The sequence below is a fragment of the Falco naumanni genome, chromosome 17 (genome assembly GCF_017639655.2).
Source record: "Falco naumanni isolate bFalNau1 chromosome 17, bFalNau1.pat, whole genome shotgun sequence".
In the NCBI taxonomy this organism is placed as follows: Eukaryota; Metazoa; Chordata; class Aves; order Falconiformes; family Falconidae; genus Falco; species Falco naumanni.
In genome coordinates, this window is record NC_054070.1 from 3769082 (window position 1) to 3786570 (window position 17489).

Below are 17489 nucleotides of genomic sequence, written 5' to 3' on the forward strand. Positions count from 1 at the left end.
TCTCATCTTAAATCCCTCTTTTAATATTTATGAAGAATGTACTTTCTAAATGCATTTATCTAATTGCCAGCTTTGTTCTAAGGTATTGTCTGATAGAGGCATCCCAGTACTTGAGGCCTACAGTCTTTTCCTGTAGGTCCACTACAATCCATTTCGTTCAAGACTTTAACCACACCGTACGTTGCTTTCTTTTTTTCCTATCGGCAGAGGCAGCATGGGTTTGTTTGGGGCGGGGGCCAGCATAGGGGGAGGAATAAAACAAACCAAAAAAAATCCCGATCACCAAAGATCTGTTTTGTACGTGTATTTGTAGTCCATCAGGGCCTGGTCTTCCAGAAGTTGGTACTCCATCCTGCTGGAATCAAACCTTGGATAGTGGGAGTGTCCTAGATGTCCAAGTCTGTTGCATCTCTCTTCATAATCTTTTCTGAATTGGTCCTGGGGGAGGTAAAAGAGAGATGTGTTAGAACCTGTAAATGCTTTCATGTTTTATGGCTTAAATAGGTGACTTTTGTACTCCTTAAAAAATCAAAAAGGAAATTCTGCAATGATAACTGATTTCCTTTAGTGGTTGGTTGGTTTTGTTTTTTTTTTTTTCTAGAGGGCTAGACTTTGTGGGGTGGGGGAATCCCCTTTTCTCCACCTTCCTCTCACTGTTTCCGTGTGTGTGTTACAAATAACCATGCATTGTGGGGAGCAGTGAGGTATTCTTGATGCACCTAGTGACCCTGCTACCATTTTATTATTTTTTCCTGAAGATGTTTACTTAGAGGAGAAAAAAACCCCAACTCTAAATCCCTTAATGTGTTTGCTGTGGAGGAGCCCACTTTAGCGTTATTACCCGTAAAGGGGAAGTTACTGCCAGGGGTTATTTTCTGTATTTGGGTACAGGCAAACCCAGCCAGGTACATAGGAGTGTAACAATAACTGAAGTTGGCTCTGGGTTACGCCTTTAAGAACCTGAAGAAAAAGAAAAGAGGAGTCTGTAATACTAGTACAAGGAGGTACATGACCAAGTGGAAATCCTCACTCACGTGAGCTTCAGTGTAAAATCTCGGCCAGCTTTTCCTCGTAATACTGGAAGTTCTCTTGAATGTCCTCCCATGGCACGAAAGCCTTTGCTTCCTCTCCTTCCTCCTGTTCCACAAAGTTCTGCCAGACATACTCAAAGTCTTGAGGCTTCATAATCCTCAGCTTGCAGCCAACTGACTTCATTTTTTTCAGGGCAGCCTGCATTTCTGGCTCTTCCCACATGAAGAGGCGCCCTACCATGATTGTCAGATGCAGGTTCTTGTTCTTCTTTAGGGTCTCGGTTATCCGATCAGCACAGGTCACACAGGGACTGGAGGAGACGTACCAAGTGATGTTGTAGCGGAGGCTTGATTCAAACTTTGGTAAAATTGTGTTAAAGAAAGCCATTTCTGCATGGGCGGCCGCGTGCTCATCTTCCAGGTAACCCCGAGAAGTCACTGACTCTTTGCCTTGGGTCTCGACAACATAACACAGGAAGGTTTTGTTCCTGCCTGAGCTGTATTCCACATTCCTGAACTGGAATTTGAAAAACATGGCTGGGAGGCGCTCCCTATAGAAAGTGGAGAGGAGAGAAGCATCTCAGAGGCTGACAATAAAGGGTTATAGCACGTGTTTAGTTCCTGCGTGTGATCTTGGACATCGCTGCATCTACGAAGGCTGCATTTCTCCATGTATTAAAAGGAGATGCCTTTTAACAGAAGGATAAGAATACATTAAAAATTCTAAGTTACTCAGCTAGTTTTGCTGTGTAGTGAGGCTTACGGGCCCGTTCTTACTACCTAGTCTTTTTCACTTCATTTTAACAAACTTGTACTGGGAATTTCAGGTATTGGCATTGAGGTATTTGAAGAGGAGCTTGCTTCTGAAACGTATTTGTTGATACTATGATACTTGCTGTTGTTAAGGAGGGACAGCAACTGGCATTTTCCCAGTCTTAATGCACCTATCGCCTGAACTGTTCTGTTTTCTAGGCTATTAACATAGTTCTCTCAGGGTGGTGGTGCAATATTAATCTGCAGGACCTGTTGCCCTAAATTGTTAGGATGATGTCTAGCATCGCTAACTAATGTTTTACCCCCAGTGCTTTTGCAGTCTGGATTTCCTCTGAGTAGAGGCAAGCGTGACTGTCTAGTTGCAGATTTCATGTGTTCTAGTTTTTTACTCTTCCAGTATCAGTTGAATACAAATATTCAGTAGGATTATGTTGTGATTTTAGTTTAATAAAATATCTGAGATCAAATCTAACTTTGCTATGAAAAAGTGTATTTCCTACTGAAGTTTGATAGCTGTCTCATAGATACTACTGATAAACTTCAGATATTTTTTTTAAAAAATTGTATTGCACTTCTTCCATTCTGGGTTTCTATAGAAGCATAATCCAAAGTGAATCATCACAGTGAGTAATGTGTTTGCAGTCCTCTTTTCACCCAGACAAGGTAGTCTGCTGTTATTTAGGGAAATTAATAGCAGTCCCTTAAAATACCATGTATAGCTTTTACGCATTGTTGAGTGAAGAGGTGAAAAAGGAAAGCTGTGTTGTCTCATAGTACCTGCTCCTTTCTTAGGAGTACCAGGCTTTCCTGATTGCCCCCTGTAGCATCTAACTGTGGAGTACATCAGTACAAGGACTAGTACTTGAAGGATGTTAGGTGGAACGATGAAAAAGATACTGCTGACATCATGCCTTGTGACCCATGAAGTGCTACAAAGGACAGGAGTGAAGACTGCACAAAGCAGTCAAAGTGAAATAATGAACAGCAGTAGGACAGTATTTCATTTATTACACACTCGTAATCTTCTGGCATGTTGTACTCCTCTCATCTGAGCTTTAGGTGGACCTATAACCTTGATATTCCCAGTGAGGCAGTAATGAATCTTTGTAAAACAGTAAGTGTCTTATTCATCCCTGTCTCATCTATAGTCGGATTGTAATGTCAGGCCTCTCCAGGGGGTACACTGAGCAAAGGTCAGGAGAGATTCTCAGACTCTTGGAAATTTTAATTGGGGAGAGCAAAGAGGCTGCAGAAGTAAGTGGCAAAGCATCGTTCTGCTGAAAGGAAAGAACAATTTGTGATGCAACATCTCACAAGATGTCTCCGGAGATGGTGGAAGTGAACAGTATGGGAAAGAGTGAAAAGAATCAAGATCAGTATATTATGCTTGTGTAGTAATGTGGGAACTACGAATGAACGTGCTGTCAGATCACTAGTGGGAAATGCTAGTATGGGACACTGGAAGTGTGGGATGCTTGCAGGTCGGGGGCAGGGACTGTTGATGAAGAGCTGGATCTGATGTTTTTTAAAATTAGTGGAAGTGCAAAGGGTAAGGCTTTGCTAAGTCTGCAAGAAAAGCCCCAAACAGCATGATATTCTGTACAAATTGGAGGGATTGGAATGGGAATGTGAGCAGAAAGACCAGGAAATAGGCATTTAAGAGTTCTGCATGAAATACCTGGTTGCAAATACATTATGTTCTGTAAGCAAATGGCTTTTTGCTTAGAAACAAATTGGAAATGGTGTGCTGTCTAGATACGTAACTCGGAGTAAATTACAGTGATCATCAGGCTGCTTTAGCTGTGTTATTTTACGGAAAATTGTATTTAAACATTTAAATGTTTAATTCTACTTACAAAGTTTCAGAAATTCCTCTCTGGTACGTGTATTCCATACTTCATGCAGCCAGGAATTTTCTTGCTGCCAAAGTCCTGTGGCACTTCTGGCTTTTGAGAAAGCGAAAACAAAAGAACACCCTCTCTATTTAATTTTTTATGATACTGCTGTAGTATCTGGGGTGCATTTGGGCCTGCTACACAGATTGGCAGTAAAAGGACTGGAGTTACAGTTCCCACTTCTGTTTTGGATTTCCCAGCGCGTGATTTTACAGATGAACGACTTCACTTGGAATATCAGTGTACTGTACCAGCCAAGTGGTGTGAGAGTTGATGTGCTTGGGTTGGCACAGTTGTACTTTGTACTGCGAGAGGAAGTTCATTAGTCTTCTAAATGCAACAAGATGTATGAGTCAAAACAATTTTGTTCACAGAATTGCATCTGCCCTGGGAATATCTACTGTTGCTGTCAGTCAAGGACCACTGTAATTCTTTTCACATATCATTGATCTGTGACAGTGGAAGTTGAGAGTGCTAGTTCAGCTGTAGAAATTTTACTAGAAGCAGGTGTTGAGCTGCTTCTTAAACGATATAATTAAAGCCTTGTATTGTTCCATTCTATGTAGATGGGATCTGCACAAGAAGGGATTTAAACAACAGAAAAGCCCGTTTGGGAGCCTTCCATGCTATTAATGTTTTAGCTTGCAGTGTATTAATGAGGGATGAGAAGCAGTAGTGTGGATGCAGACTTTTATTTTGATTAATGAGCAAATGATTCATGGTGTTTGGGTATGATTTGGTCTGTGGTTCCCTAGTTTGCATTGAGAGTTAGCACAAGCCTAGATAAGGGAAACTTGCACTGGCTTGCACAATTTCTAAACTACCCGGAAAGACTATTTCAGCTTTCTTTTCTTAGCATTTTGACTGCTGTTCCTTTACAGTAGATGACTTAAAGTTTTGTTAGAGCGAGTCTTATTTTATTTGAGATTAATTGTAAGGCTTTCACTGATTTTATTAAAGAGCATTATCGGATTCTAATTTAGCACGGTGCCGCTTATTCCCTGAACTCCTTTCTCTTGTTCTTTGAGACAAAAAATTTCACATGCTTCTGAGAACAGCGATTTTCCTGCTTTATATCCTAGATAATGAATGGTTCTTTGCTAATGATTTAATGATTCTTTAATTAACAATTTCTCTGAAGTCCAGCTACGTTGGGTCTGACATAAGCCGCCCGTTGCCTCGTTTCAGAGCTAAGTTTGTAAGGCTACAATAAGTTGTTTTAAAATAACATCATATATTTAAATGTGGCACATCAGAGTCACATGGAAGTTCATTCCTGATTTAACTCTCCTGACCGCAGAGTGGTTACATCAGTGGTGGGATTGAGTCTGTTATGTTTTGATGAACTGTTTAAACAGCAGCAATCTGTTCCAGGATGCTTTGACTCAGAGGTTATTTAGACAGGCCTTCTAGATGGGTTTTATTGCTTATCATCTCAGCGTCTAAGATTATCTGGGATGTTCACCTAAATCTATCCTCCTAGCAACATGGCATATCCATCAGCTTAATAAGTTTCAGGTAAAGAATGTAAACAAAGCTAAGGGCATTTCCCAAGTCTGTAAGTAGCTGGCTGAGAGCTTGGAAAATTGGCTGATCGTGGATACACAGGCAAGCAACGGGCTGTGTGTGCTAGTTAGCAAGAATCTGATTAATCCCATGTAAACCAGAGCAGGGAGGACGCTTCGGCACAAGTGTGAATTGTAAACTTCTGGCCTGACAGGGCTTAGCTGAGTCCTTGCTATGTGACTTCCCAGCAGTGGGGACCTGGGGAAGGTCTCTTTGGTCCTGCAAGTAACTGGAAAGCCCCGTAGCAAGTGATTCAGCGGGGAGAGAGTGGGCAAGAACAAACCACGTGTACCTTAAGGGTGCATATATATTTAATTGCCGTATGCTGCATAATTTCACCTTTTGAATTACAGCGTGATTGGCAGATGACCCTCATAACTTATTGCAAAGTGAAGTATCAAAATTGTATGGTTTATTTGGGTAGATTAAAACTCTTTGCAAACAATTGAGCATCAAAATACATCCCTGAAACAGCTGTGTCATTAAGCCAACTTCTTTGGAAACTCAAGTTTAGCTTTGAATAGACTGTTTCTGAGTAAATGACTAATTCTTGGCAAGCCTATTTTCCCATGTTTGAATGACAGGTGGTGTACAAATGTTAATATTATCTCTATTTTACCCTTTATTTTTGTTCCAACGTTAAGGAGAGATAATGCAAACAAAATGTGCCTAGGAGATGTGAGTTCTGTTCTTGTATTTTCTTGTAGTGGAAGCTTTACTGCTGTAAATTCTAAACATAAAAATTGTGTCATCTTGCCTGTGACTTTGCAATCTATTAAAATATGCAAATATCAGATATTTCAGTGACTAGGCTAATTACTTTTCTGTTGTTGTTTTTTCGTTGCAGTTAGTGAAGTTGGCTTGCTATTTCCCTCTCCAGTGAAGGCATTACAGTCACTGTAAGACTTGCAGATAAGTTTTATGTATATAGAAAGTTTAAAAATTGTTTACAGGCACTGAACTGTCATAATATTCTTAATAATCACCTGTTCCCGCAGTAGGATGCAGGTGGTCGCATAGCTCACAGTGTATGGGGAAGGTGAAAGTTGAAATCCTCATCCTCCTCCTTCTCTGAAGGTCATCATTAAAGGGTGATCTGTAGGGATTTTCTAAATGCCTCAAACCTAATTTATCGAAGGGCTTACCCTGGGGAGCGAAGTGTTTTGTCATCCATTAGGTCACATGGAGATGAAAAAGATAGAAACTTTGAGACAGAAACCTCTATCTGTAAGAATGGTACTGGACTGAGCAGAAGATTTTGCTGAAATAGGGTAGGCTGGAGGAACAGAGCAGCTGCCCAGTGTGACACTGGCAGTATTGCATGTCAGGTAGGAGAAGAGAGTGAGAACTTCTAATGAGAGAATAAAACTGCAGGATTATCTAAAAGATGCTGTAAACAAGTAGGACATAATCTTTAGATTTCAATATTTGTTCAGTGACTAATTTACTATGGTCTTAGGTGGTTTAAAGTGATAAAACACTGTCCTTTGACTTGCTCTTTGACAGCTATTCACAGATAAACGCATGCTGGGCTCATTGATTATAGAAAGCCTGTAACGATCAAACTGTAACAGGAACCAAGGATTTGTCACTGCCAGAAGGAGCCTCATTTACACTCTGGGGAAAGTGTAAATAAATGTGTCTGCTTAAATGTCATGAAATGTACACAGATGGGGCTTATATTTATCCAGGATTGTGAGCCAAATGTTGACAAAAAAAGGGGTTAATATTCTTAAACAGAGTAATTACATTCCCAGTATTTTTCTTGTAAGCCAGACTCCCCAGAGCTATAAGGAACAGCTTGAAAACTTGGCTGTGTCATAAGATGCCCCTAATCCAAGGGCTAAAACTGAAATGCAATGTAATTGGATTTAAGTGCTTCCACAGTTGCAGTTATGTGTTTTCTCATAATTCACATAACTGACTTTATTGGCTGAAAATTTGTAAATAATTAGAAAAATTCTAACAGTGATCATAGTAGGTCAAGGCACAGTCTAAACTCACAGTGTACTTAATGAAAGTAAAAATTGCTGGATTTTTCTGTACCTCTTTCAGGGTCCTTTAGGATTTCTGCTTTACTTCCTCATTCTCACCTTAGCCAGCGTATTAGTAATAAACTAATAATCAGAGGAGACTTGGTCCCAGTTCCTACAGGAATTCACCAGATATTTATAAGCATTTTCCAAATAATATTGTGATGAGGGTGGTATACTCGCATACCAGCAGCTCTGTCATCCCTCATCAGGTGTCTGAGTACTTTCATTTCAAAACCTTAGAACTCTTGTCTTGCTTGGAATCGGGGTATAGAACGTGAAAACCAGCTGGTACCAACTTAACATATGGAGATGCCATATCACAGACATTAACTTGTCCCTGCAAAAGCGTTACCCGAGGCTTCCTTGCATCACTTGCTGCTCTTACTTCAGTCCCTCTGCCCTGGTGCAGTTCCAGCCGTGCAGCTCACTCCTAAATCTCAGCAGGTTAACTTTTCCTGGTTTTACTCCTTTCTGTAAGCACGTCTTCCCTCGTGTTCTTGTTGTTGTCTTTCCGGAGCGGAAAGTCCTGTCAAATTCTGCAATGCCCATGTAATTTCAGCAAATAATTTCATTGCAGGATGGACACTAAGAAATTATTTTTCATCCATGATTAGCATACCAATTCCTATCCAGGTTGTGTTTGGCTTAGCAAGGAAGTTTGAAGGTACTGCCCAATTCCTTAGCATTTCTAATTGCAAAGTTGAGTGCTGCAAGGCTGAAAAATCTAACTTCTTCATGGAGATTCATTTTAGTACATCTTAATTGTCTAGAAATTGTCACCGTATGTGTCATTGGTCCAGTGGCTTATATAAACAATTTTTGGTGTCTTAGCTCCCTTCCTAGCAGAGGGATGTGCTTTTCTTAAAAAGATTTCTTAATTTTTTAATGTCTTGATTTCTTAATGAAGAAATCAATTAATTTCTTGATTTCTTAAAAGTCACTGCTTTAGCAGACTTGTATTATTTCCATGATTGTGTATGACAGAGACCAAAGGCTGAGAACAGCCCCCTCCTCAAGAAGTTATTTTTTTCAGAGCAGACACGTTTTAAGGAGAAAACGTTTTTTTTCACCCCTGCGCAGGAATGTAACCCAATTGTCTGAGATCGGACGTAGGCGCTGTCCTGCCTCATGCGCTGTTTTCAGAAATGCCAGCCAAATTGTATTTCCAGAATCTTTCTTCCCAGTGACCGTGTCACAGGCAGATGGATTCCAAGTGGGATTTTAGGGTGTGTGGCCTGAGCTTTACATTTGAGCAGCTGGAAGAAACCGTAGTTTTGGTTTACACACTGGGAACACTGCCTCGGTGGCTGCTAAGGGAGACCAGAGGGAAGCATGACACAGGGCATCTTGCTGCTACTACTGCTACTACAACAAACATTTTGAAATGTGTAGAGATAGGAGATTACAGAGGTTTTTTTTCTAGTTGCAGCTGTCAGTTATGCCTGACAGTTCACCTTCCTAGTAGATCTCTGTTACATCTGCCTTTTGCAAAGGCCAGGCTCGCTGGAAGAAAGGAGCTGCTTGCTGCTTTGCTGTCTTGAAAACTGCCTGTTGTTTTGGTGCCTTTCTGTGAGTTAGGCTTTTTTGAAAGTCAGGCTCCAGCTGCGGGTGTGGAGTGCTTGAAAATGTGGAATTTTAGCTCTCTTGAGCTCCCTTAGGTCCATAAAGCAAATCAGCCATAGCAGTATTTTTTCCTAATCCACAGACAGAGAAACTTTCAGACAAGAGCCATTGATCATCCCAAGAAATCAATATTCAGCGCTCATCAAGGGCCAGTACCTACCATCCCGATATCATCAGGCAAGTGATCCCTTTGCAGTCAGTGGGACTGCTCCCACTGTAAGGGAATCAGTCAACACTAAAGAAACAGACCTGCTTGTATAAACCAAAGATTTTTCTGCCTGGCTGGTGTGAATCCATCCTCCGTAAAGCTCATTGAAACTTCTAACAAAACTCCACAATAACAAAATCCGTACTTACACCATTTAAAAATATTCAGAAGTGCACTGGCTGAAGATGCTGTCTTTGATTACCCAACATAAGAGCTGAGACAGAGACCTTTGAACATCCCCACTTCACTCTCTTGCACCCTCGTATTTATATCCCAACCTCTTACCCTGTCACAATTTCAAATGGCGGCAGGTCTTCCCGCTTCAACTTCTTCTTCTTTTTTTCCTCACCTTCTTCTGCATTGTCAGGCTCTCCATTCTGGGTGTTGCTGGGCTCCTCCTGCTTTTCTGCCATCTTCTTGAGTATGGGAGTATTAAGTTATGGCCACTGGGAAAAAGAAAGAGCAATTTCTGAGAGCTCTCAGGGAGAGGAGACAGCAGAGGGAGGAGGGAAAAACAGAGCTGGGAGTTCCTGCACTAGGCACAGTTGTCAGGAGCTAAATACGGAACAAAGCAGCAATGATAGAGGCTGGATGGGGTAGGATGACCCCGGGCTCTCAGATGTCGCCTCCTTTCCCTTGCTTTCTCTAGGTCTTTTTAACAGTCCCTCTTGCTCCCCTTTTAATTTAAAACTGACAACTTCACTGTGGGCGGGTTAAGCGATAGATGGAAAATCTTGGAAGCATAGTACCTATTTATCCATTAGTGTGACAGCTGGCAAGATGCAGAGCTGGCAGCTTTTCCATTTATCTTCTTTTGCCAGTTTATTACATTGCTGACCTTGAAGGACCATTGTTTTGGCTCGGGCAAGGGGGGAAAGGGATAATCCCCATTTGGTTTGCTGAGAAATCCCCGTTGTTGGTGGATTTGGCCTCATGTTGCATCCCAGCAGGAGTGCTTGGAGGAGCAGGAGACCTGCCTTTCCTTCCACCCTGCTCATCCGTGCAGGGACACAAAACGGGAGCTGAACAGGGTGAAATCTTGCTTGTTGAAGTTGCTGTCAGAGTGTACTGGTGTAAAGGCAAGCCAGAACCTGCTCCCACATATTTTAAAGTCAGCTGTATAATTCACAGTGGGACACTGTTTCTGGTGCAGGGCAATTCCGAGTGCACGTACTGAGCATCTACCTGTTGTTCTGGTTTTTTTTTTTTCTTCTTTTTTTCACTGTTGCCTGAACATTTGAAAGATGCCCAGCATACCAGGAGCGGTAACATGGCTAGGTAAGGGTAACCAGTTGAAAACTGCTGGGCTTAGTGATTCTTGCAGTATTTCTTAGTTTCTTTCATCTTTGCCACTGCAGAGGATGCAGATGTTGAATGAGTGATTGTGCTGGAGCCAAATAATCAGGCAGATGAGAGCCCGTGGTGGAGGTGTGATGAGAAGTGAAGTGTGTGGTTATGCTGGTTATAACTGGGACTAGTGTCAGCAGCGTGCTGAGGACAGGCTACTGGAGACATTCTGCTAAGGTACTTATTGGGGTTTGCCTGGACTAGTGTGGGTGTGGAGTCTTTCATACAAAGAGAAGTGAGAAGGACTATAAAGATTTTATTGACACAAGTTTGGGATGTTTGGTTTGCTCGGCACTGTATCAACCAGATTTCTGAAAGAGGCTCTGGTATCTCAGAAGGATACTCGGGGGTAATGTAGCTTTCACATGAGCTCTTTTTAGAGTTTTATATGTTTGGGCTGGGGGAGTTCTCTTTTCCTTTTTTCTTTCAGGATTATGTGAAATTCTTCCAGTTGCTCACTGAATTTAAATGATGTAAAGTCTGTATAAATCCCATGTGAGCCAAGCCTAATGAAAACCTGAGTAAGATTTTTCTCAGAGACTAATCCTGCTATGCGATGAGGGCGAAAGTAAATGGAAAATGTGTAGCTGTGCAGAACTCATGTTTTAGCCAACGCATATTGGAAATCAAATCTCCAGTATCTTGGGTTCTGCACTTAGTTCACAACCCCGCATCATCAAGATTTGGATAAATATGAAATACTAAGCTAGATTTGATTGAGTGCTCAGTCTGTACTTAGTGGAAAGCCTGCTCCTAGTTTGGGGAGGATAAACCACATTCCATAGAAATCAAATAGGTGTGAATACCTGCTTTCAGGCCAAACTCAGCCTTTGTGATGTTGTTGTAGTCAGCTCTTTAGAGACTCTAGAGGGGTCTGCATTATCACAAAGTGAAATAAATTTTTGCCATGGGGCAGATAATTTATTATCATAGGCAATAAATAATATGTTATCATAGATAATTCATTCTGGCTACTCTCAAGCCCCATTGTTAACAGCAGCCTGCCTTTCTGTGCTACAGTATCTTTTGTAGCTTTTCATTAGTAACATCACTGAAATGCAGTTGTTCTGGGGACAGAGCATCCCACCCCCGACTTTACTCCCACACTGTTTGCTAGCAATGAGAAGTTGTTTATTTGATGACTGACACTGCTGGCATGGAGAGTATTGTGACAACAGCGGAATCAAGGATTTGACAAGTTCCAAGACATCCTATCCATGGAACACGTATCTTTCATTTTCATGATGCAGAATTTTATTTATCTTTAAGCTCAAAATACTTTCCTGGAGGGCAGGTGTAGTGTTTTTCCTCTTGCATGGCAACTGTGCTCAAATTCCGAGTCCCCTGTCCAATTACTCTCACCTTTGACATTTCAGCCAGTATTTTTGGGGATGGGAATCCTCTCTTAATGAGTGACAGCTTGTTTCCTTCTTACCCTTATACTTAAAAGAAGCATTTCGGTCCCTCTGACCCACTTTTCTTTATTTTTGGAAGCTCTTGATGGCTAGGGTCCCATCCTTCTTGCAGCCTTTAGCTTTCACTGGTGTGGCCCCTCTGCAGGGTTCAGGGCTGAGCTCTAATCTAATCTCGGGAATGTGGCACTGAGACTCTACCTCAATCCAGCCCTTCCCCAGCTGCTTCGCCGCTCCATCTAGGGCAGTGCACTAAATAGTCATGATCCACCCTGTCGCAGCATCTGCCTGTGCCAAAAATATAAAAGGACACCACCGAGTCGCTGTCAATCTGACATTTTGCGTTAAAGCCATAGGAATGAAAGCTTTGATCAGTTTTGTTTGGTTGGTTTTTAGTGACCCGAGTTTCCCCCGAGGTGCGCACGTGTGTACAAGAGCTTGGTGCATGGGCCTGATGACTGAAGCCAGTGACGGAAATTTTTTTTCCGTCAGCTAGTTCAGAGAAGGAGCTGGGACACGGGTGCTGAGAGGTGCCATGGATGCGGTTAGCCTCTTGTGAGGACCTTCCAGTGGCACTTAGGTTAACTGAAGTCATTGCACTTGCCAACCAGCGTTTTTATCGAGGTTCCCCTCTCCCCACTGATTGAATGGCTTATTTATTTGACTCTGAATTTCATGCTGCTCGGAGTGCCCTGCACGCTGGAGTCGCTGTTCAGCCGCTGATGAGGCACAAGAGGTCCCCACGCACGTCGGGTCTCGCGCAGGGAGAATGTGACTCAGCCCGTTGTCTCTTCTTGTTCGCTCCCCCATGGCAAGAGCCAAACCTTCCAGCAGCACCTCGTGGCCTCTCCCCACACCCAGCAGGCTGGACGCAGCCGGTAGGTGCAGACTTTTCCCTCGTAGGTAAAATTCTTCAGCAGCTGCACCTCGTGTGTGGGGAAACCTCCGAGGTGACCACAGCCCTGCACTGCAGCCACAGGATCGGCCATTGAGCCAACGCCATCTCAGTGGTGCAAGCCCAAGCTGTGGTGTCCTGCCCTGAGCCTGTTCTCCATCCTGTGGCAGATGTGTCCCACAACATCTGGCGGTCTGTCTGTCTCTGTTTTAAAAGATCTGGCCTCACTGTGTCAGGGTATGGAGGGCAGAACGCCTGAGCAGACCTCAGGGACGCCGAGTCGCAGTAAGATTTGAAGAGCTGTCTGCATGGGAACACTGCCAGCGAAGGCGGCTGCTAGCAAGGCAAGGCTGGGCTGACAACCTGTTCTGGGAGCAGCTTTCTAGCTTTGCTGAAGTATTCGATATTAAGATGTGATCCTGCATCCATCCGAGTCCGGAATAGTTTCTCTGCTGACTTTAGAGGCATCTCTGAACAATATGATGACTTTTTCACCCCATCCTAAATCGGTATCTCACAGAGAGAGTACCGTATTGCCTTCACCTGTCTCCCAGGCAGGTTGTCTGCTGTTCCTCTAATTGTCGCAGGAGTTACTTTCCTGAAGTTAAAATGGTTGGTTTCCTCTCCTCATCACACAGGGGCAGTAGAAGAGACCTGGCTGCGACAGTGCTTGCCAGGAAAAGGAGGCTTTTACTGCATTCTCGGGCTAAAAGAACATTTTTTGGATAGATGGAAGAGTGAAATAAGACACTGGCTGTGTGAGTCATGGCTCAGACGTGCTCTCTATTCCAAAGGGACAGCTGGTGGCACTAACAAAACATCTCCCTAGATACATTGTCTGGCAGCAGTCCCCCTCCTGCTTTTTCCAGTTGTAACTACCGTTACGTGATAAATAAATAAACACTCTGACAGTGATGTGCAGAGGCAGCTTTCCTTTCCTTGGCCCCTGTGGGTTCTCACCTGTCCCTCTCCTCCTGCTGCAGGACCACGCTGCCAAGATTTAAAAGAAGGGGCAGGAAACACTGGTGCAGACACTGCGGCGTCCCATGGGCTCGACCTGGCCAGTGCTCGCGTCCCTCTGGGCAGGTTGGTGGCTCCCCATGGAAGGCACTCCACCAGACCCGAAGCCAGCCGTGGTACCAGCAGAGATAAGCGATGCTCTCACCTCCTTGTCTGCCTTATCTTCACTGCTACAGCCTGGGCCTCCCTGGCTCCTGATCCCCAAGCCTCACACACCCATCACCATGCTGCTGTAGAGCTGGGAAAGAGTCTGTTTTGTTGGCAGTGTCCAATTAATTCAAAGCCCAACTGGAAGTTAATGACAGCTCCAAGCAGCACAACCTCTTTCCTGCTGGGCTTCTGCTGCAGCTTTACTAGGAGCAGTTCAAGGGGAAGGTCAGCCCCAGCCGTGCTGCAGGTGCTCAAAGTCACAGGAATTTATATTCTGCACCACCCCGTGCTAACGATGGGGCAGTGGGGGTAGCTGCTGGCCCATACTCAGCTCTCTGAAGCTTACATGCACACAGCAGCAAATCCTCTCTAGCATTAGACTGTATTTTAACATAGCTCCAGACATCAGCAAATCAATTAAAGTTCCTTACTGCTGAAGCCAAAGCGTTTTCTGGAACAGCTGGTAAATTATTGAATGAGACAAGGCTTAGGAAAAGACCGGACTGAAAGGCAGCGAGATTTTGTTTATGCACAAATATTGCGTATGCAGCAGCCGTGGATGTGCCCTTCGGGCTAAGATCAAGTGTAACGATCAGTTTAATTTCAAATAGGTCTTTCTGGAAAGACTGGCTGAAGTTTGAAGAGAGGGATCATAGTCAGACATGGTGATCTGAGAGGTGGCCCTTCTCTAAATGCCACGACCCCATGAAAGCTGTCATGAATGCACAGCCTTTGTCTGAGTCACTGCTTGAATCACGTAGACCGCGACATGTCCTGTCGTGGGTTATGAATGTTCATGACGCTGGGTGGGACGTGGTATCCATTCCACAAGCTAATTTAGCTTTGGATTTCTAGCATCTCTTTGCTTTGTTTTTTTTTTTCCTCTTCCCTTTGCAACTCGGGGATGGATCCAGGCAAGGGCTGCATGGCCACGTGCTTCTTCCAGCCATTGTGTGACCGGGAGCACAAGCCCCGTTAGCCATCACTGGTGGGAAACCAAGACCCCTCCAGCTCCACAAAGGCAGAGCCTGATTTTGGTCTGCACTGCACAGTATAACTAATACATTTTCTAGATGACTGACTTTGAAACGTCATTAAAGTTACTGTTACGCAAGGGGGTTTAGTGTATCTGTTTAAATAGCAAATACACTAAATGATGCTTTAAATATTAATACAAGAGGGTGCTTTGCAGAATTTAACTTCGTCAATTGATTTCAAGCTTTTATGTATATCATATGTAGGAACATCTGCTGTTTTTGCTGCCTGCAAGAAAATGCAAGTAGCAAAGATAAGCTATTGGTGCACTTGTAGGTGGACTGGAAGGAAGAGGAACTGAAATGTAGACAAAAACATGTCAGCTAGTCACATTGGTTGGGAAAATGGGGAGGGCAAACATGAAAAGATCAAAAAATCTATTACTCTTAATACCAGATTTTCCTTTAACTGAACAAAAAAAAAAAGAAATGGAAGGAGGGGAAAGCTGACTAATTTACGAAAGGGGAGCAAATGTGCATCCATATCTTTAATTTAGACATGTTATTAAAACGTTGCAGGTTTGAACCAGATCTAGAGTCACTTGCCAACTTAAATGTGATTGAAGTAATACTTTTCCCCTTTCCAAAAGGCAGAGCTCACTGTAAAGGCTTGTTCCATCCCTCCTGGCTGCACTAGGTGGCTCTGCTCATCTCTGTTCCTGGTGGCTTTGCTGTGCTGACTTGGAAAGGACAGGCGTAATGATGTTCAGGTGCCCTAAATCATTCTTAAGTCCACTGAATTGAATCTGCAGCCCAGATATTAGCTTCTTTTTAGGAAGAAATAATTTATGTCTTCCTGTCCTTTAGCATGTGGCTTTCTAGAAGACACAGACGAGGCACCACTGTAAATAAGCTCCGTGGTAACATACAGTTACATAAAGCCCTGAAATATATAGGATTCTTTTTTTATTTTTGTTAAAGTAGCTTATGATTTTTCTAGTGCTGCTTGCAGTGCTCATGCTTTATAGTCCTGCTCCTGCTTACAGCCACATCTATTCAATGGCTTGTTCTTATGCAGCTTTTACTCGGGAGATTATAGCAATATGCTTGCAGCAGCAGTCCTGCATAAAGGTGTCCTGTAGCTAGAAGGGAAAAATAATGAATGGGATCAAAATGACAGCACAAGATATATGACCACATTTTCAAAAGGCACTACAAATTTCACCTGCTCTCAGCTACTGGTATTGGTTTCTCCTGGTCCCAGCTTTCAGTCACGCTGAGCACCCAGCTCTGCCATTGACGTGAGTTGGACCTGAGAATATTCAGCATCTCTAAAAACCGGGCTGGATGTGACTCAGGAGGGACCCCAAACCCAAGAATTAGCTTCCTTACCTTGAAGCTGTGGGTGAGGTGTAAGCGAGGAGCCTGTCATGGGGATGCATCCCCAAACGAGCGTGTCTCTGCTCTGAAGGAACCTCTGGGATCTTTAGGCTCAAAACCCACGCAGCCCATTTACTCCTAACGTGCAGCCAGGCACGAGTCTGGCTGTAAATCCCCTGCCCTCTGGAGCCAGAGCACAAGCCATGGACTCCAGAGCAGGTCCCTTGAGCTTTTGGGAAACCAAGTGCCAAACCAGTAAAACAAGAATAACTTGGATTTATTTATTCTCCAAACAAAAGTGGCTTGGTTTTATTAAAAGCAAATGCAATTTATGTTACAACCCCAGCTAAGCCCTCCTACCCCCAACCTTTGCAAGTGTACCCACGCACCTTAATCGACAGTCAGCTGCCAGAAAGAAGATCCACTTACCACTTTTCTTCACATATATTGCTTCTATCGATTAAAAATAATAGTAAGTATTCTTTGTGGAGAGCAGCATCTAAGGTTCAGATCTATCTAAGGCAGTGGCCAGAAAAAAGGATGGACGGGGGCTATCCATGCACCTCTTGTGTCTGATTCTGTCATGGCTTGGTCCCGTTTCTCTGGAACTACTTAAAAATACTTAATATCTGCTTAATAATATTCAGGAATGAAAAGAGTCTGGGATGAGTTACCCATACTGCACCTGACAGAACTGGCATGGGGGTTTTTGCCAGTCATGTAATTACAACCTTCAAAGCAGTGTGAGCAAGCTCTTGAATTTTACAAAGGCTCTTGTGTTTCTGTACTTAAGAAAACATTTTAAGTGTTTTCTTCAAAGGCACTGTGTTATTTTTTCTTTTCTGCTGAGGAATAGCACACAGAAGTGGAAAAGAGAAATTTCTTCTTGGGAAAAGCATTTGCATTCTAATCATTGCTGCTTTATCTTGGAGCATGAAACTCAAGAAGTGTGATACTCCACAAATAGAAGTCAAAGTGCCCGGTCTCCTTTCACTAGCAGAACAAGACAGATTACTGCTTGCTCAGTAGCTGACAGATAAAAAGTTAATGGTATAAAGCACAAACCAGGTGATACATGAAAATGAAGCTACAGCACAAATAGCAAAAAATCAAGTAAGTTCTTAAAAATTGGTGTGCATGAGTGAAGGGCATTTTTGTTTGGTCCCAGAAGAGGTGAT

At 43.1% G+C, this 17489-nt stretch overlaps 1 protein-coding gene across 1 annotated transcript in view; it reads right to left on the reverse strand.

Moving 5' to 3' along the window:
- Window positions 1-17489, reverse strand: part of APOBEC2 (apolipoprotein B mRNA editing enzyme catalytic subunit 2) — a 21516-nt gene continuing 4027 nt past the window's right edge. The window contains 3 exon segments of the mRNA XM_040616872.1: window positions 1-438; window positions 1035-1582; window positions 9419-9579. Of these exon segments, the coding sequence (XP_040472806.1) occupies window positions 1042-1582; window positions 9419-9579 (702 nt within the window). The 3' untranslated portion in view covers window positions 1-438; window positions 1035-1041.